At 40.7% G+C, this 17727-nt stretch overlaps 1 protein-coding gene across 4 annotated transcripts in view; it reads left to right on the top strand.

The window, feature by feature from the left end:
• bcas3 (BCAS3 microtubule associated cell migration factor) overlaps nt 1-17727 on the top strand; it is a 330904-nt gene that overhangs the window by 118544 nt on the left and 194633 nt on the right. For all 4 annotated transcript variants that reach the window (XM_054596895.1, XM_054596893.1, XM_054596894.1 and 1 more), the window contains 2 exons: nt 3692-3888; nt 4507-4604. In XM_054596895.1, coding sequence (XP_054452870.1) covers nt 3692-3888; nt 4507-4604 — 295 coding nt within the window. The remainder of the gene's footprint in view (nt 1-3691; nt 3889-4506; nt 4605-17727) is intronic.

Below are 17727 nucleotides of genomic sequence, written 5' to 3'. Positions count from 1 at the left end.
AGATCAAAAAGTGTATTAGGAAAATGGGTAGTTTGCAGTGATGAACCCACAGATTGTTATCATCATCTCAGTTTTCCTCAATTCTACAGGTTTTTTAACCCTTTTCAGCCTCTTTTTCTGGCCCTAACTCCTCTCTCATTACAGCTGTTTCCAACTGCAGCAGAAGCTGTTTGCAGGAAAAGCTCTGGTAAACCCACTGGGAACTGTCTTCCCAACACCAAATAGCAGGCAGACAAATTAAGAGATGAGCTGGTGAACATAGTGGAGCATTTAGCAGCTATAGAGCCAGATATTTTACTGAGGAGCTGGTGGAGACCAAAACAGAAATAAAAGGAAAGGGAATATCAGGCTTACATTTATCAAAATTAATGCTTATATTGCTCTTTGTCTGCTGGATGTGTGAATGGGCTACTGTTTTTAACACACACGAGCCAACCACCTTATGAGTTTGTCATAAGGTGTCATAAGGTGGTTTTGCCCCAAGTGGCCAAACTGCAATGATTGCAGTTTGGCATACATTTTGGAAGGCAAAAGTGCATTGTGGTAGGGACATCCTCCCATCCCAAGTGAACAGTATGCCTGCTGTTATAAAATTCAGAATTAGCACTCCAAATATCTGTGTAAGTATTTCGATCTTAATTCTTTGGAATCATAGTACTCTTCTTGCTCAGTTCAAATAAGGCTGAATACTATGTTGCCTCTTCCTTATCACATACCACATCCTACATTGTGCTGAAATGTTCACGGTATTTGTTCAGGCCATGTTAAGAAGATCCAGAACACATACCCTGGCCTTTTCAGCTTGGTTAACCCTCAATGCACTCATCTCTGATGTCGGCAGGTAACCCACTACATTTTCACCATCAATAATTCCACTGCATGCATAATTGATTTGTTAAAATGCACCCCACTTAGCTTGCAGAGGCCTTCGTCCATATCAGCCATGATAGCTTGCCAGGAGCAAAACTATCCATTGCACTAACCTAGATTTTTGGCGACTTCCTGCCAGAGCAGTGGTAGTGATGTATTCCTCAGTGGTTGGAGATGTTACAGTACAGCTCTTTATACCTTAGCATGTACCTTATATGGTGTGGTACCAGCTCCTCTGAAACATTTCAGACTAGTTTTCCAATCCTTCCAAATGTTTTGGAAAAACCATGGCATATCATTAGAGCTTGGTGGATTGAGAAATGCTGAATACATATATGCTGAGTTGAATTAGAGTCTGAATACTGCCTTGTGGATTTCATTGTATCATATCAGTGGCCTTTATTAGATTATCAGCAGGCATTTTGGTGTTGAGTTAGGATTTAAGATTGATTGGCTATCCCCTAATGAAATGTGAGGTTTTCATCCATATCAGTGCTTCAGCTTGCTTTGACATTTTGCCATTTGCTGTCTGTCATTGTTAGTTGCTCTTCAGCTGGCTGTCAGTGGACAACAAAACCTCCTTTACTTATACCTCCAGTGCTCCTCAGGTCTCTACATCTCATCTGTCAATTTTGATGTGCTGGAAAGTGTGTGATGTAGCTTGTGGCATTTGATGGATGGTAGAATGGGTCATATTCTGCCCTAATACATGCCTTCTAGGGCACTGTGCATGATGACGGCACGTCAGTATTTGTCCCTTCATTGTCAATTTGTAAAGTATTAGATACCAAATACTTTTATTTTTTGATAACCAAGCAAATTGATAGCTTGTGCTGCTGCATATCAGTGTTTGAATATCAAAAAAGATAAGCCATAATACAGGTCGATTAACAAATGAATATTGAACACAGTGAAGGACACCAGACAAATTTCAATTGGGCATACAGAGGGACTTTAAATACACTTTAACAAATAATTCCAGTTTCACCAAAGATATGAGATACCTCCCAAAAATGTAGTGATGATCGTTGTTGAGGGAGGTTGTAGGAATAATATGAGGCATGGAATCAGTTGTGACACTCGTGTCTAGTGTAGCAAGTTATGATTTGGTATAACAAGAATCTCCGGATGGTATGACCTGTTTGAAAACATGCCCATTCTTAGACTGCATTAACAACAGATTGTGTATTGCTTACTATACATATTACAGCCCTAATACATGCTGCCACAGCCTAAAGACATAGTGAGTGAGTGCTTTTCAGATTATTTAACAACATCTGAAATTGCCAGATCAGACATAGCCATAAGTAAGACATTCATTTTTTGTGTGCTGTCTTTTGTACCCCACATTTGAGTTTCTCCTTCCGAAACCGGACACTTTTGTCAGACGACAAGCCGTACAACCTAATTCATTTGAAGCACGCAAAGACCTCTATAGTCATTGTACCTCTCAGCTTGGGGTTGAGACTGGATTGTAACATCTGGGACTTCTATCCTACTGCAAATATAGCCCAATTGCAGCTGTTCAGTTATGCTACTGGGCGTGACATTGATGGTGTTAACTGGGCAAAGCAGACACACACACACACACAAAGTGACAACCCTCCTACTTCCTCCTGTGGCCTAATTTGCACAGCTGTGAACGACCTCCTACATCCAAGCCTGTATATGCATACATGTGTATAGACCCAGAGGAATTAAGAGAGTGTAAACTGTCACTCTTGTCTGAGATGTCGGCACCTGGTAGCCAGAGATGGAGTGAGACTGTGAGGTAAAGTCTTGGCTGAGGTAAGAGACTAACACGTACGAAGTAAAGATAATGAAATGTGAACAGTGAGACACCAAGTGGCATTTTAAGTGCTGCAGGGAGTTGAAAAGTCAGAGTTAGTGTGGGAGAGCAGTGAAAAGTGGGATTGTAAAGCAGAAGATGGTTAGTGAAGAAATTCAAGGCAAAGAAGAGATGGAGAATGGAGCAGATAGTAATTTGAAGTTTGAGTCACCCACTGCGTATCCCTCTTATCCTATTTTGAGCCAGCATGAGTGCCACTCAGCTAAGGCGCTCGTGGACCACCTGCAATGCCAGCGCCGACTTATTCTCCCAGTAGACCTCACCTCAGCCTTGCTGCCATACTGTTGCTAGTGTCACACTTCTATTAACCCTCTGGGAAGGCTTCCCATCATGCCACCAGCACTCCCAACACACACAAGACTTTGACAACTTCTGACAACATCCTCAGACTTTTCAGTGGTGCAAGAGTACAGCAAGCTTTTAGTTGGATGTCATGTAACAGAGTTCAAGTGAGTACTGTATAGGATCCTTATTTCCTTGATTATTAGAGGAAAAGTATGTTTAACAGAGATACAGTCGTTTTGCTCATTGGTCTGGTCTGGTCACCTTGTTGATCGCTTGACTTTACCTCTAGCACCACCAATTTGTTGCCTTATGTGGTTTTGAGTGAAATGTCAACAACAATGGGATGTATTACCATGAAATTTGATACATGAAATTGCCATTAAAACAGCCGTACTGAGTGTGTAGTGCTATTTAGCATTTGTTAACATACTAACCTAAGACCTGTTCAGTACTATTTAGCAAACACCAACAACCTAAACTAAGATGGTTAACAAGGTAAACTTATGCTGCTAAACATCAGCATGTTAATATTGACATATGTGAGTATGCTAGCATGCTGGTATAAGCATTTCGCTTTAAGAAACACTGTGAAAAATGTGCATTGCTCAAAGATCTTGGTTGGGAGTTTTTGGAAGACTATAAATGTTTCTCTTCTCTCCTCACTAACCTTTACCATTGTATTCTCAGGTGGAAATTGTGACCCATACAGGGCCTCATCGGCGGCTGTGGATGGGCCCCCAGTTCCAGTTCAAGACCCTTCACCCTTCAGGACAGACCACAGTCATCTCCTCGTCCTCCTCAGTCCTTCAGTCCCAGGGCCCCACTGATGTCCAACAGCCCCTGTTGGACTTTGACACAGACGACCTGGACCTACACAGCCTGAGGTACTTTGAAACTATCAAAAATAAATCCACCCTGTAGTAAAAATCTGGGTTTAGACAATCATTAGGATACATTTTGATGTACGAATACACACTATTTCATCACTCTAAATAAAAGAAATATTGCAAAGACGGTTTGCGAAAGAAACATACATGTTTCTGTTTAACAAAAAGGTTGGTGACTCTAATTTACCAGAAATTATCTTAACAACAGCATGTATAATAATATTATCCTTATAATCATATATTCCACCACAATTGTTACTCTAGTGTAGGCAGTTTTACACTAGAGTGTAATTATGTATATCTTGAGACAATAGCAGATGGGTTCCGAGATTGCATTTTGACCAATGCGTTCTGCCTTTTTGCTCTCCAAACAGACTGTTTACCAGCATTCAACCAAAGCATGCTCGAACTTGATTAGTCAATACCATTCAGACTACAACTGGAAACTAGAACGTTTCCAATGCCAAAATCTCATCCCGTTGCCAACATGACAGCACCAAAACGCCTCACATCTCCTCCATGGGTTCCTTGAACCAGATCCAGTCAAACAAGCATCTGAGGCCCTTAGATGTTACCATATGTGTGTAGTAATGTACCGATATTGAATGTGTGCAGGATCCAGCCGGTACGTTCAGAGCCAGTCAGCATGCCTGGCTCATCACGGCTGGTGGCTGATCGTAGAGGGCAGTCCAACATCATTGACACAGGATCAGGTAGGAATCTTCTTTGCTTCTCTCTGCTGTATTTGAATACATCCTCTATAGATACAACTTTGGTTCTTCTATTTCATCACTCTCCTACCTGTTTCAATTAGACGTAGTTCATTCTACTCCATCTACCTTACTGCAGTCTCTCATTCTCTGAAGTTGGTGTATCCCATTAATCACAATGTGGTGCTGTCTATGTGTTTCATGTTTGAGTCATGTTTAGGTAAAACTACATTCATACTCAACACTAAACATTTTCAAAAAAGCACGTTTTCAAAAAAAACACTTGTAGCAGATAGCAGTCTGAAAGATAGGACGTTAATGTCACCTCGAAGAAAGCTGTTACAGCAGTTCCAAAGCTTAAGAGCAACAGCATTTTAACAACATAGTGCCAAGACTTTGTTAAACTGCAAACGTTCCATGAAATGTTATACAAAATGACATACTTACCTGCAAATGCTTTCCCAGCTGAGCGGCCATTGAGAGATTTGCTTGTATGGCTTGTTTATAGGTTGTAGCTAAAGGGAGTATGCTCAGCTGAAATCGCAACACAGACGAAAAATATGAATTTAGGTCACAAACTAACTAAAATTTAGCTTCTCTGCTATCATTACCTTATTATTCACTCTGTTATTTAAATCTCAGTCTTCTTGCGTTGTATAATGCTGATTAGTCAACATGATTTTACCAAGGTCCTAGTACTGGGGCTATTTAGTTGTGCTACCACTTAACAATGAAAATGAGTGTGTGAAATCTGTGTGTGGCAAATGAGTACACTCACAACCAACCCTTAAAAAATGGCTAATTTGTCATGATGTATAAAAATTGCTTGATAATACATTAGCAGCATACCTACTTACAAACAAAAGTTGTATGAAAAACAATAATTTATAATTATAATTTAGATATTCAATTCCTGAGCATATTATTGCCTACTCAACTGTTTCATGTACTCTTATGACAACCTGTCATAAGAGTGAATGGTGAATGGTGAAGTGATTTTCTTTGCTGTTGTCTAACACCAGCACAATCACATCCACGTGGATTATAAGTATACCGTCTTTCAGCCATTCAGCAGCTTTGCTATGTCCCACCATGCAGTGCTGTGAGCGGTGTGCTGCATCCATGTTGTTTTCCCTCCTATTGTTGTGTGCTTTGTGCCCTTATTCTGTAATTAGATAGACTGTGATTGTTTGAATAGGCCTGTAAAGTCTATCAGCCATCGAGAACGATTGATTTAGTTTCAAGAGATTTTGATGTCCCTCTACATGTCTCCTTTAATCTGGTTACGATGTTAGGCTAATCCAATCACACACAGATGAGAGGATTTCCCCTTCAAAATATGTCTTTTACTCTCAAGTATAATGCTGTTACATGGGTCTTGTGAGTGCGTGTGCGTGTGCGTGTGTGTGTGTGTGTGTGTGTGTGTGTGGATTATGCCTGGTATTTACTGCCAGTGTGGGTGAGGGAACCATCACTTATTGCGTGACATTATATCCTGTTGCCTTTTGTTTGATGAAAGAGATAGAGGAGTGACTGTGGCGTCTGTGGCATTATCTGCTGTGTCTTGTGACAGAGAGTTCACTCATCTGATCTGCCCTCACACTGACGGATAGCCACTCCTGGCTTATTTTTACTCGGGTGTCAACAAATATGTACAGCATGTGTCACAAAAAGGTGTGTCACAAATAGTTTCATATATCTGATAGGATGTTTTTTTTCTCCACCTTACTCTGCCTTTCAACACATACCAAGAGGTGCTTTGCAGCACACACAACTGTAATAAAGACATGAACCTAGATATGGTTTGACCCTTATTTGTTCCACGTATTGTTTTCTTTTCAACTGAACACAGACTAGTTGGACAATAGATTAGGTATAAAGACGGACAACAGGACAGCTCCCCAAAAGTGAAACCAACTTCTTGATTGGCATCTGGCTGCAGTATAGGTCTTGTTGCTGAGGCTCAATATTTACAGGCTGGCTACTCACAGTTACAATCGCGAAGTGTGCATCTGCTAGAATGCTCTCCCTATGTTCCCCAAGTCTTGATGTGAATAATGATGATCAGTTTGCTGCAATTTAATCCAATACACACTTGCCTCTGTGTATGTGTGTGGTTCTGAAAAGGTAAACAATACAATGTAAATCTTAAAAATAGTTCATTTGTAATAAATGCCATAGCCTTAAATAGCGGCATATATCCTATAACTTACAACTTAGCTTTAACAACCAAACTTGAAACAAACGAAAGTGAAAGTATCCTAGTCACAGTGAGCATAACATAACCTAGGAAATTTGCCTGCCATATGAATGAGCTTTCAATAAAATATATGGATCCTTGTCAGCAATTTGTACAAAAAAAGGTAAAATGATAACAAACTTTCCGGCATATATTTATTAACATTGCATAACATAGGGACCGTTCTGTGCTGTAATCCATGGTAAATGTATTTTCTCCCGCTATTCATACATACCATAATAACAGAATCATAAAGAGAACAATAATAACAGTACATCCAGTAAATATACATCATAACTTACATTTCTCTGGACGCACACACAGCAATGCAAACATTGGATCAATTGTCACTCTGTGTAGCACATCAAACCTGAACAGATAAAATAAAGTCTGAATCATGCTGCTTTCATTCACTCCCATAAAGAACGGTAGACCCTAATCGGCCGAGTCTCCAACAGCGCCCCCAATGGCTGGGCCCTAAAATAGCCCGTCCTGTTATGTCCTTCAAAACAGGTCTTAAACCCTGCCATAAGAGAAGAGATGTAACTTTAACTTTCCGTAGCCGTGATTTTCTGTTTTAAACATAGACCGTATACATTGTTAGCTAGCTTAGCAACATCTCCATTGACAGTAGGGTTAGCCAGCACGGTCAGTTGTGTTTGTTCATGTATGTGTCAGTAGATATACATAAAACATGTATTTATGAACCCTTCGCCCTTTGACAGCTGAGATCGGCTCCAGCATCCCTGCGACCCTTAACTGGATAAGCGGTTACGGAAGATGAATGTATTTATGAAGATATTTATGTTTAGTTGTTAGCAAACAGCTACCGTGGTGCTAACATCAGCGAAGTAAAGCAGCTTGGTGGCTCTAACATCAATCAGCTGTGGCTGTTTCTCGATTGGGTCGGCCAAATTGAAGTCATAACGTAGTTATTGGTTCTTGTTTTTCCATGTGGGTTTTGATTAGTTTTGTTTTATTATTGAAATATCCGTCTCAGTAGCTGTTCTACGAGATTAGAGTGTGCCATTTGAATAATTCAATACTTTTTAAGTGTTTAGTTTGTTATCAGTAAATAAATAAATAAACCTAATTTACCAGTGGTAAATTAAAAGTGGTTTAAAAACGTTAAATGTTTGCCCCCACTTTCACCAGTTAAACTAAAACTACAACATCCAACGCTTTCTTTCTCCTTCTTCTCTATCAGCATCCTTCCCGCTGCCAAAAATTGTATTGGTAGTTCTTCTGTCTGTAGCCGTGTCCTCTGTGTTTCCAGTTTCTTCCTTAACTGGTTCAGAGCAGAGAGAGGCAGCAGGGCAGAGCCAGACGGAGGGATGGAGCTGATGCTTATCAGTGTGCATGTGTGTGTGCGTAAGGAGGCTTCATTGTTGTGTCCTGCCACTGCCATGGCGCCGCCTCTTATCACACACACACATCACTTTTGTCTCACCCTGTGAGGAACACGCCTATGTCTGGCAGAACTTCCAAAATGAGTTTGAAGGAGACAATTGATACTCTTGAAGCCATAAGATAGTGATATTTAGTTCCTTCAAATTCATTCATTTTTATGTCAGCAAGTCCCACGTTTAGTGATTCCCCTAGAAGTTTGCATATGGTTCCACATAGAGATGGGGGAGAATTCAGTATTACCGTATATCAACTTGAAGTGGAAACCAATCATGAGGACATGAAAATGTCATGTTGACATGAGTTTTTTCTGACAGCTGTAATACATGAATTCAGTGTATTGCATCAAACCTCAGTTTATGTGTATACTATTTAATCTCATACATATAGGTTATCATCTGTATCAGAAAGTACATTGTTTTTGTTGGAAACATATATTATTGGTATAATCATTTCTTCTACAGTGCCCAGCCCTAGTTTGGCACTTGTGTAACAGTGTAACTTTGACTCACTTCACAATATTAATTGAATTGAATTTCCCCCATGGGGATCAATAAAGGAATATAATAATATTAAAAGAGTAAATTCCAAAGTTTTTAGATGTACATACTGTATCACAACATATATATATAACATATATGGGCGGCTGTGGCACATGAGGTAGAGCGCTTGTCCCGTAACCACAAGGTTGGTGGTTCAAACCCCTCTACCGGCAACATGCCGAGGTGTCCTTGAGCGAGACACCTAACCCCAAGTTGCTCCCCGGGCGCTTCATTGCAGCCCACTGCTCCTCCGAGATGGGTTAAATGCAGAAAAATAATTTCCCCATTGTGGGACTAATAAAGGCTTAATTATTATTATTATTATTATTATTATTATTATTATTATTATTATTATTATTATTATTATTATTATATCAGTCTGTTTGTTAGTCTTAGATAATTTGCATGTAACATATTTGTCGCTTTTAAAAAACATTTTTGCAACTGACTTGCTATAACTCAAATGTGCAATATCTGAAAAAGGCTGAATCTTGTTTGTTTCTCTCTTTCTTTAATTCTTAGATAGATCTATGGTTTGAGCTGAAATCTGTTTTAAATGTGAGGAACAGGCTTTCACAGACGATGCTATACTACTATACCGTAGACAGACACTGCTAATAAAGTGGTTTAAGTGACCGACTCGTGTCTTCCAGTAAAAGTTTTTCCTTTAGCTTCCTCAGGCCCAGTGAAGCCACAAAGCTGCAGTTTTACCTACAGTGACTCACTTTCAGTCAGTCAGTCTCCCTGATGTCTGCTCCCATCTTATCTCAACCCATACACTCTGCTTATCGCTGCCTACCCAGAGGTGATGGGACGCCATCGCCATGGAACACACACACACACAAACACACACACACACACACACACACACACACACACACACACACACACACACACACACACACACACACACACAAAATGTATGCTGTACAGTGCTTCCAGTCATGGCCTCTTGACTCAGCATATCTGCCTGAATGGAGGGGACAGAGGAGCTCAACACACTGTCTCACTTTCCACCAGCTGCAATATACAGGATCAATGTGTAGCTGTTATCAATACCCCCTATCTGCACCCCAAGCCTGCTTTGGTGTATGTATGTGTGTGTGTGTGTGTGTGTGTGTGTGTGTGTGTGTGTGTGTGTGTGTGTGTGTGTGTGTGTGTGTGTGTGTGTGTGTGTGTGTGTGTGTGTGTGTGTGTGTGTGTGCGTGCTTGTGTAGAGGTGGCTTCAATCCTTGCTAGACTACACAGTGGCAGTTTGTGGCCCAGGACGTCATATCTAGAAAGAAAGAAAAGGAGACAGACCTGAAAGGGAGATAACCCTGCAAGACTGAATGAAAGAGTATTTAATCCTGTGTGCGTGAATGCATGTGTGAGCACTGATACATCTGCCAGTCCCCCTCCACACTACTGTGGTTGTGTTTTGACTCTGCAGAGAGAGCCACCCATCTCCAAAACAGGAAATAACAACAGACCCCCCCCTCCCCGTCCGCAGCATCAGCCATTTTGTTGTTGTCGTTGTTGTCATCTTCAGTGTGTGTGTACTTACATCCCTGTCTTTGTCGCCACATCTCACTGTTTGTCTCTGTCTGCGTGTGTGTGATTTATCTGTGGCGGTGAATCAGTGATAGTGTGTTAGCTGGCGGCAGAGCAGAGCAGGATGAGATGGAGCTGGCTTATCGCAACAAGCTGAAGGCACTTTAGAGAGCTACTGGACTTTGGCACTGGTCTATGTGTGTGAGTGTGTGTAGGGGTTAGACAGATTTACTGGTTGACATGTATGACCAATATAGGATTCAGAATTTATTTTCATTTTCAGGTAAAACAGTGAGTGACAACTTTAGAATTGTTTAACTGAGAGTTTGTGTGTGTGCGTGTGTGTATACTGTGTATATAGGCTGTACACAGTCTAGTGTGTGTCAGTCCATTAGCAGCATCCTGTAAATCACTGAGTTAATCAGTGTGGGATCAGTAGCTATCAGCCATTAGCCACATCCACCCCACATTATCACAGCTCACTTACCTTCACCCACTCTGGGTTTGAGGGTTTGTGTATATTTGTGCATAGACCACTGAACAGTCTATGATTTTGACAAAGAACCATTCATAACTTCAATATATACTTAGCTCTCTTGTAGTGCTAGGTTCTTATGTGAGTGCACTCTTTACTAAATATATAAGTTGATTTTAAAACAGTGGCCTTATGCTGTTGTTATTTAGCCTTTCTGGAGCTGTTGCATGGATGAATCTATTAATCAAATTTTCCGGCCAAAAATTGACCCCTTGCCCTTTATAACAACAATGAGCAGCGCACATAATAAGTATAGTTTTGGCCCAATGGCATATCAAGATGACACAATCCTGATGGGTTCCAGGACTGCTACGTATGTTCTCTGCTGGAGGCTTGAACAGCATTGTTCCAAAATAAATTCCCTCATTTGATGATTTGATAATGTTGGTGGAGAGCACCGTGACACTCCTAAATCTCCCATAGGTGTTAGGTTGTGACTGTGAAGCTCATAGCATATGACTGACATGATATTCATCAAACCATTCAGTGAGCTCTCGTGCCCTGTGTGGAGGTATCTGCATTTGTTTTTCTGCTTCTTCCTTTAATACTTTACCTGTCTGTAGTTTGGAGGAGTAGTCATTTCCTAATCAGGTTAGGGGTTCTGTAATGCAATGAGTTGTCTGCTAATAACAAATGTTGTCACATTTGATTTGTAGTGAGTCATTCACATTATTTTTTTAAAGTGTCAATCGGTTCATTGTTTAAGTGATTTGCCAAGCAAAAATGCCAAACATTCCAGTTGGTTCTCGCCCTTTTTCTTTGTTTAATGTCATTGTAAATTTAATGGGCAGTATTCACAATTGTATTTGATAAACTTAATGTTCACCTCAGCATGAAATGTCCTCACTAGGGTTAAAAAAGAAAAAGTTGTAAAAAAAAAAAGTTCATAATTACAGTTGGATTAAAGGATGGTTAGCAAATATAGTCATAAAACATGTTGAGGATATATTTTATGGACACGTCAGTGTATTCAAACATTTTAAGCCCACTTACTACAAATCATTCACATCTCTGCTAACCCTTTTCCATTGCCCACCATATTGTGTATTGTGTTTTGTTCTTCATTCAAGGCAGCTACCTCCTTGTATTCACTCTGCAGTATGATTAAAGCTATTGGATGTGGGGTGGATTAACTTTTAAAGAATAAACTGAAACACAATTTGAATATATCCCTTGATTAAAGCGGAAGTCATTACAAATACATTTTTCAACCATCCTAAAGTGGATGAAAACCAATGGCTACCTTGAAGTTAAATACAATCTAAAACACTACTGCATGCACTGGTGAAATTTCAGTTGCTTTTAAAAGTATACATGACTGGTCGTCACTGAACTAAAACCTGCAACAACACTGGGATGTCTCAGCCATTCTTTTATGTGAGTGTCTGTGTGCATGCGTGCACCTGTTAGCATCCCCAACAAAGTGCCCCCTTATCCCAGTGATCCGTCAATTCCTCACCACCATCAGCACCACCCTGAGGCGAGAAAGGGGTTTCCCCTGCATTAGTGTTCCCACAGAGGCTGCAGGAGAATGAAAAGCCATCTTCTCCTCCCTCTTCTCTCCTCCCCTTCATACTTGAGCAGCCATTTAAAAGACCATGCACCTGTGCTTTGGTATTTTGTCTCTCGTTCTTTTTCTAATACACACATACCCCAGTAACCTATACCCCACAATTACCTCCCAGCCTCATAAAGGGCCCTTGTATTTTTGTGCTATAGTGGCCACACTGACAACAGTGATAGTGCAGGCCAGAAAGATGCCTGGCCATCCGATCTCTTCTTTAAAGACAAAAACCCTCATTTCCAGGGACCCCCCCCCCATCTCCCCAACCTTCCATTCCTCCTCTCCTGATTATTTTATTTTCATCAATAGGCACCTTTGTCACCTTGCTGCCACTCTGCCCCCCAGCCATCCTGTCCATCGCCTCATGGTGTCTTTGGTGACCCATTGGTTGGTGACAGGACATAACAGCAGATCTCAACAGTCATCACCTCTCCTTTTGGTTTTGTCATCAAAGGTAGATATCAGGAGGAGAAAGAGTAAGAACAATGATCTGCTGGGAAATCTGAGAGAAACGGAAGCAAAGTTAAGACTAGTAAGGCGGCTGACTCTTTTAATTATGGTTTACCTGCTGGTCTTGGAATTCCAGGATCAGCCCCTGGTGGTTTGAGATGTCTATTCCAGACAGAGATCATTGTCTCTATGGAAGTTTGAGATGAAAAAGGGCTAGAGTTAAATAACTGGCACTGTGTGAATATCATTTAATTCTCTGGAGAATTCATAATATATTGTTCCCAAGGTGAAATTTGTTTTAAAGTGAAATACTGCTGCTTGAACACAACACAATACATCACCACCACCCCACATACAATCCAGTACACACACACAAAAGCAGGTTTCCAATTAACTGTTGAGCAGCTGTTTGGAAAGCGAGTGAATGACCTGAAGTCATTCACTCGCCCATGATCAACATGTGGGTTGATCATGGTAGTTTGCGCAAACATGGTGTGAAGGGAGGACTGTTTCATTCCACCTGTCATGTTACAGGCCTATGAATCAAATGAGCAGCATGCATCCTAATTTTGTTGTTGATTTGACAAAATCATGCAGAATGTTAATATGGACTGTACATATTTATATATATGAAGCTAATAAATTTGACATTGGTACATTTTACAGTAATGTAAATTATATCAATTTGAAAGAATGGGGATAAAAGATGCAGGTCTTGCTTGAAATGCAAAGTTTCAATACTACCTTATGGTCCAAAAAAAAAAAGTTGTTATATGAAAGCACTGAAGAACGCTGAAATGTTATATGTAAGGACTACTGTGTTAAACCTGTGCAGATCAAAAACATATATCCAGCTTTGGAATTAAGGCCAGATACATAATAAACACATTGTTTTTTTTGCTCCCCTACTTGTTGTTGTTACATTCTTAGCTTTACGTTACTACAAATGTAGTTCCCATTCAAGTAACATGTATTCTCACGTTTCAAGGTAAACGCATTTTTTCACGGAGTGGGGTCGCAGTTTTGAACACGAGTTGAAATCATTGTGAATTGAAAACAAATCTAAAATTCAACCAAACAAATTGGTTAGATCTAGTAAAACATCCTGCTTTGATAAGTATGTCTCCTACTAGTCAGCATTGACTTGAATTTTGCTTTCACCCTTGTGTTAACACAAACTTTTCATATAATCATAATTTTGTGGCATGAAAATATTCTTAAGATGTGCACTGGCCGGTGCTTGCCAGCCTGCTGCATAATTTTATTGCATTTTAAGAATATTTTCATGATCGTTTAATCTGTTGATGAGTCACTAATGAAGTTAGAGAAAAAAACTGAATGAAGAACCTGTCTTTTAACCCTTTACAAATCATCTTTCCCTGTGTGGTTCCCCTGATTAGTTTTAATGATGGAATACATTGCAAACAGTTTGACAATATAAAGTATATTGTGCTTGTTCCAGCTCTTTATTGAAGCTATTTGATGTTTACGCAGAGAAAAATATTGAAACCCATGATGCCATGTTTTCTAAATGGACCCTGCTGCTGTGGAATCACTAAAGCTTCTGTCCAAAAGGACCGCCTAAATATACCTCTTTCTTTTTGATTTTCTGCTTTCACTACTTGTATCTCCTCTCTGACATCTATCATTTGCTTACTTTTAAGACTTCAGATATTGCATTAACTTGTGTGTGTGAGGCTTCAGGGATGAGGATGAGCATCGTTTTGCCACATGTAGGGATTTCTGGCAAGTGTGTGCGTGACTGAGAGAGATAAGGGAGGGGACATGGATTGATATGGATGAGTGTTGATCAGGTTTTTGTGCTGCTGTCTCTCTCTCTCTCTCTCTCTCTCTCTCTCTCTCTCTCTCTCTCTCTCTCTGTCTCTGTGTGCGTCTATGTGTGTGTACTTTTGTGTTGGTGCACTTATAATCCCGTAAGAGATGGAATGCCCTCCAGCATCAGTGTTATACAGCCATTGCCATTGCATGTGTGCTCTATGCTTCCGTGTGTGTGTGTGTGTGTGTGTGTGTGTGTGTGTGTGTGTGTGTGTGTGTGTGTGTGTGTGTGTGTGTGTGTGTGTGTGTGTGTGTGTGTGTGTGTGTGTGTGTGTGTGTGTGTGTGCAATGCCAGAGGGCAGTGAAGACTGAGCAGCTGCTCTTTATAGTGACTGAACCGACACCAATGTGTCGGGCATCTGCCATGCATTCACCCTACCGCCTACCCACTGAAGTATGTGCGTGCGTGTGTTTGTTTGTGTGTGTGAAAGTGAGATAGGCTTGTTGGTGTATGTCGTCATGTAATTCTGTTTTCCAGTGATTTCATAATTGTGTAGCAATTATAATATTGTAGAGGAGAATGGCTTTATGTATGTTTTATGGACATGATGGTGCTGTGTATGTGTGTTTGTGTACATGTAGATACACCAGCTGCTGAGACAGAGGATCATGTTGTTTCATGTTCATGTCCAGTGTGAAAACACTCACACATGTGCACGCTCACATGTTAAAGAGCGGCGGTGTGTGCTAGTGCGAGGGGTCGGGGGGGGCACCCTTTCATTCCTGTGACCTCAATCTGCAGCGGGCGCCCTGCCAGGCTGGCCATCCGTCCATCTGCCGGGCTTGACAAAACTTTCAAGATATGAAGGGGAAGTCATAGCCCAGCAGTACCCTGACACACACTCTGACATACAGACACTGGAATAATAATGCCCAAACTCGTTCAGCTTTTCCTTTGTTTTTATATTGTTTTAAGTTGATTTTTTTTATGATTGTCATTAGATTTTGGACTATTGCTCTGAAAAAACAAGACATGGTCATGGGTTCCGGCTACCTGCTTACATTTTTTAAACCAAAAAATAAATAATTTGATTGCAAATTATATTAATAAAATGCAAAAAAAATTATTTTTTCAATTTCGTGTTAACCTTAAGGAGCGAGATAAGAGATGATCTTTATCATGCTGTGTCCGTCTCTTCAATCTGACTTGTTATCAGCTCACTGCCCAAGTAGAAGATTTTACGCCGTTACACCTCCTTTGTACACACACACACACACACACACACACACACACACACACACACACACACACACACACACACACACACATGGTTACCCTAACTCTTTTGTTAGAATTACACCTTAATCATTCTTTAAATGGAGTTTGGTGACCTTAGATTGGCGGCATAGACTGGTGCCTCTCTATAGAAAAATATCCTAACTACTTGACTGATCTTAACTTCAGTATCAAAGAAACAATTCATAAACTCATGACTGTCGTATCAAATCCAAACCTAACTTCAGCAATCCTACCGATAACTCTGAAGTTGATTCTTCAATCTGTCACGACTGTATCTATGATTGGAGTGTACATCAGTCTGACTGTATCTTTGATTAGAATGTACCCGTAGGCTTCTCGAAATGTACGAGCCATAATATCAACGGCTAACACTTGTCACTGGTTAGCTACTTTGCTATCAAGGACAACAGAAGCTGGAGAGCCCCATGCCTCTTCGTGGGCCTCTCCAGAGCCGGACGTAGCACGTCGATCAAATCAAAAATGAATCATCTTGAGCCGCCTTTCAAATATCATAGTTTGGTTTTTGTATTGTTCCCAATCGTCATTGCAATACGGACCTAAGGATGGTGCTGCGGCCATTTTGGCATTTATTTTTAGTTTAGGACAGGTTGGATGCCATGCTAACTTAAGGTTCCCAACTCAGGAAATCCTTAACTAGCTAATTCTTTGTCATCACAAGTGACACATCTTTCTCTTGATTCGTCTTCCTTGCTTGTCTACCTTCCATCTCTTACTCTTTCCTTCTGTCCAACTCTCTCCCTCCATACTTTCCTCTCCCTCTCTCTCTGACACTAACCCTCTCTGACAGTGTCTCCATGCTGTCGCGCACTAATCCACCTCTGAGAAGTGTTAAAGCATTTACACACACACGCATGCACACACACACACAGAGCTCCGCTCTGGATCCCGTAAGGTATCGATCTGCCGTCCCGCTTACTCTAATGGGATTCTTTACACCTAAGTATCAGAAACGCCTAATGCATCACATCACATCTGATGCAGTCACGCACACACACACACACACACACACACACACACACACACACACACACACACACACACACACACACACACACACACACACACACACACTTTCATACACAGAGATAATAACGGCAAGCGGCTGAGCCTCCCTGGCAAGTGTGGGGCAATGTATGAATAGAGGACAGAAGAGGAGAATGCACTCAGCAGCATATGCCTCTGCCTCACATCACAGATGAGACTATCTCTACATCACACACATGTGACTGTGACATGATCAATCAACAAACAACAACTACAGAGGCTGTACAGACCTACAAAAATTACCATGGGCTTCAGTACTAGTTGTGTAACACTTTACTTTGCTAAAGGTAACATTGCTGTCTGGTAATTTGTATGTGATGTTGATGTGCCTTGGTTATCTTTAAATTATCCACAACTTTAGAATACATCAGCTGACATTTCAACCAAGAAGTACCTGGTCCTTTTAGTCCCGGGACTACTTTGTTAGGGAACTAAAAGGTTTTTTCAGCCATTTGTTTACCATTGTGGTCTAAAGACCTGCTAACGTTAGGCAAATTAGGCCACTGACGTATATGTGCAACATGGCATGGGATGAGGGCTGCTGCTGGTCGCAGGGGAAAAAAACACTCTAGTGGTAGTTCAGTTTTTTTGTCTCACTAGGACAACCATTACTGGGGAAGTATTTACTGGTGCATGATGTTATGAATGAAATGTGGCAGAGGAAAGTGTTTGTTGGTTATCTATTTGTTTTTTAGAAAGTAACCATCGTGAGACA

Source organism: Anoplopoma fimbria, chromosome 1, assembly GCF_027596085.1.
Source record: "Anoplopoma fimbria isolate UVic2021 breed Golden Eagle Sablefish chromosome 1, Afim_UVic_2022, whole genome shotgun sequence".
Classification (NCBI taxonomy): Eukaryota; Metazoa; Chordata; class Actinopteri; order Perciformes; family Anoplopomatidae; genus Anoplopoma; species Anoplopoma fimbria.
This window is presented reverse-complemented; position numbering and strand designations above follow the sequence as displayed.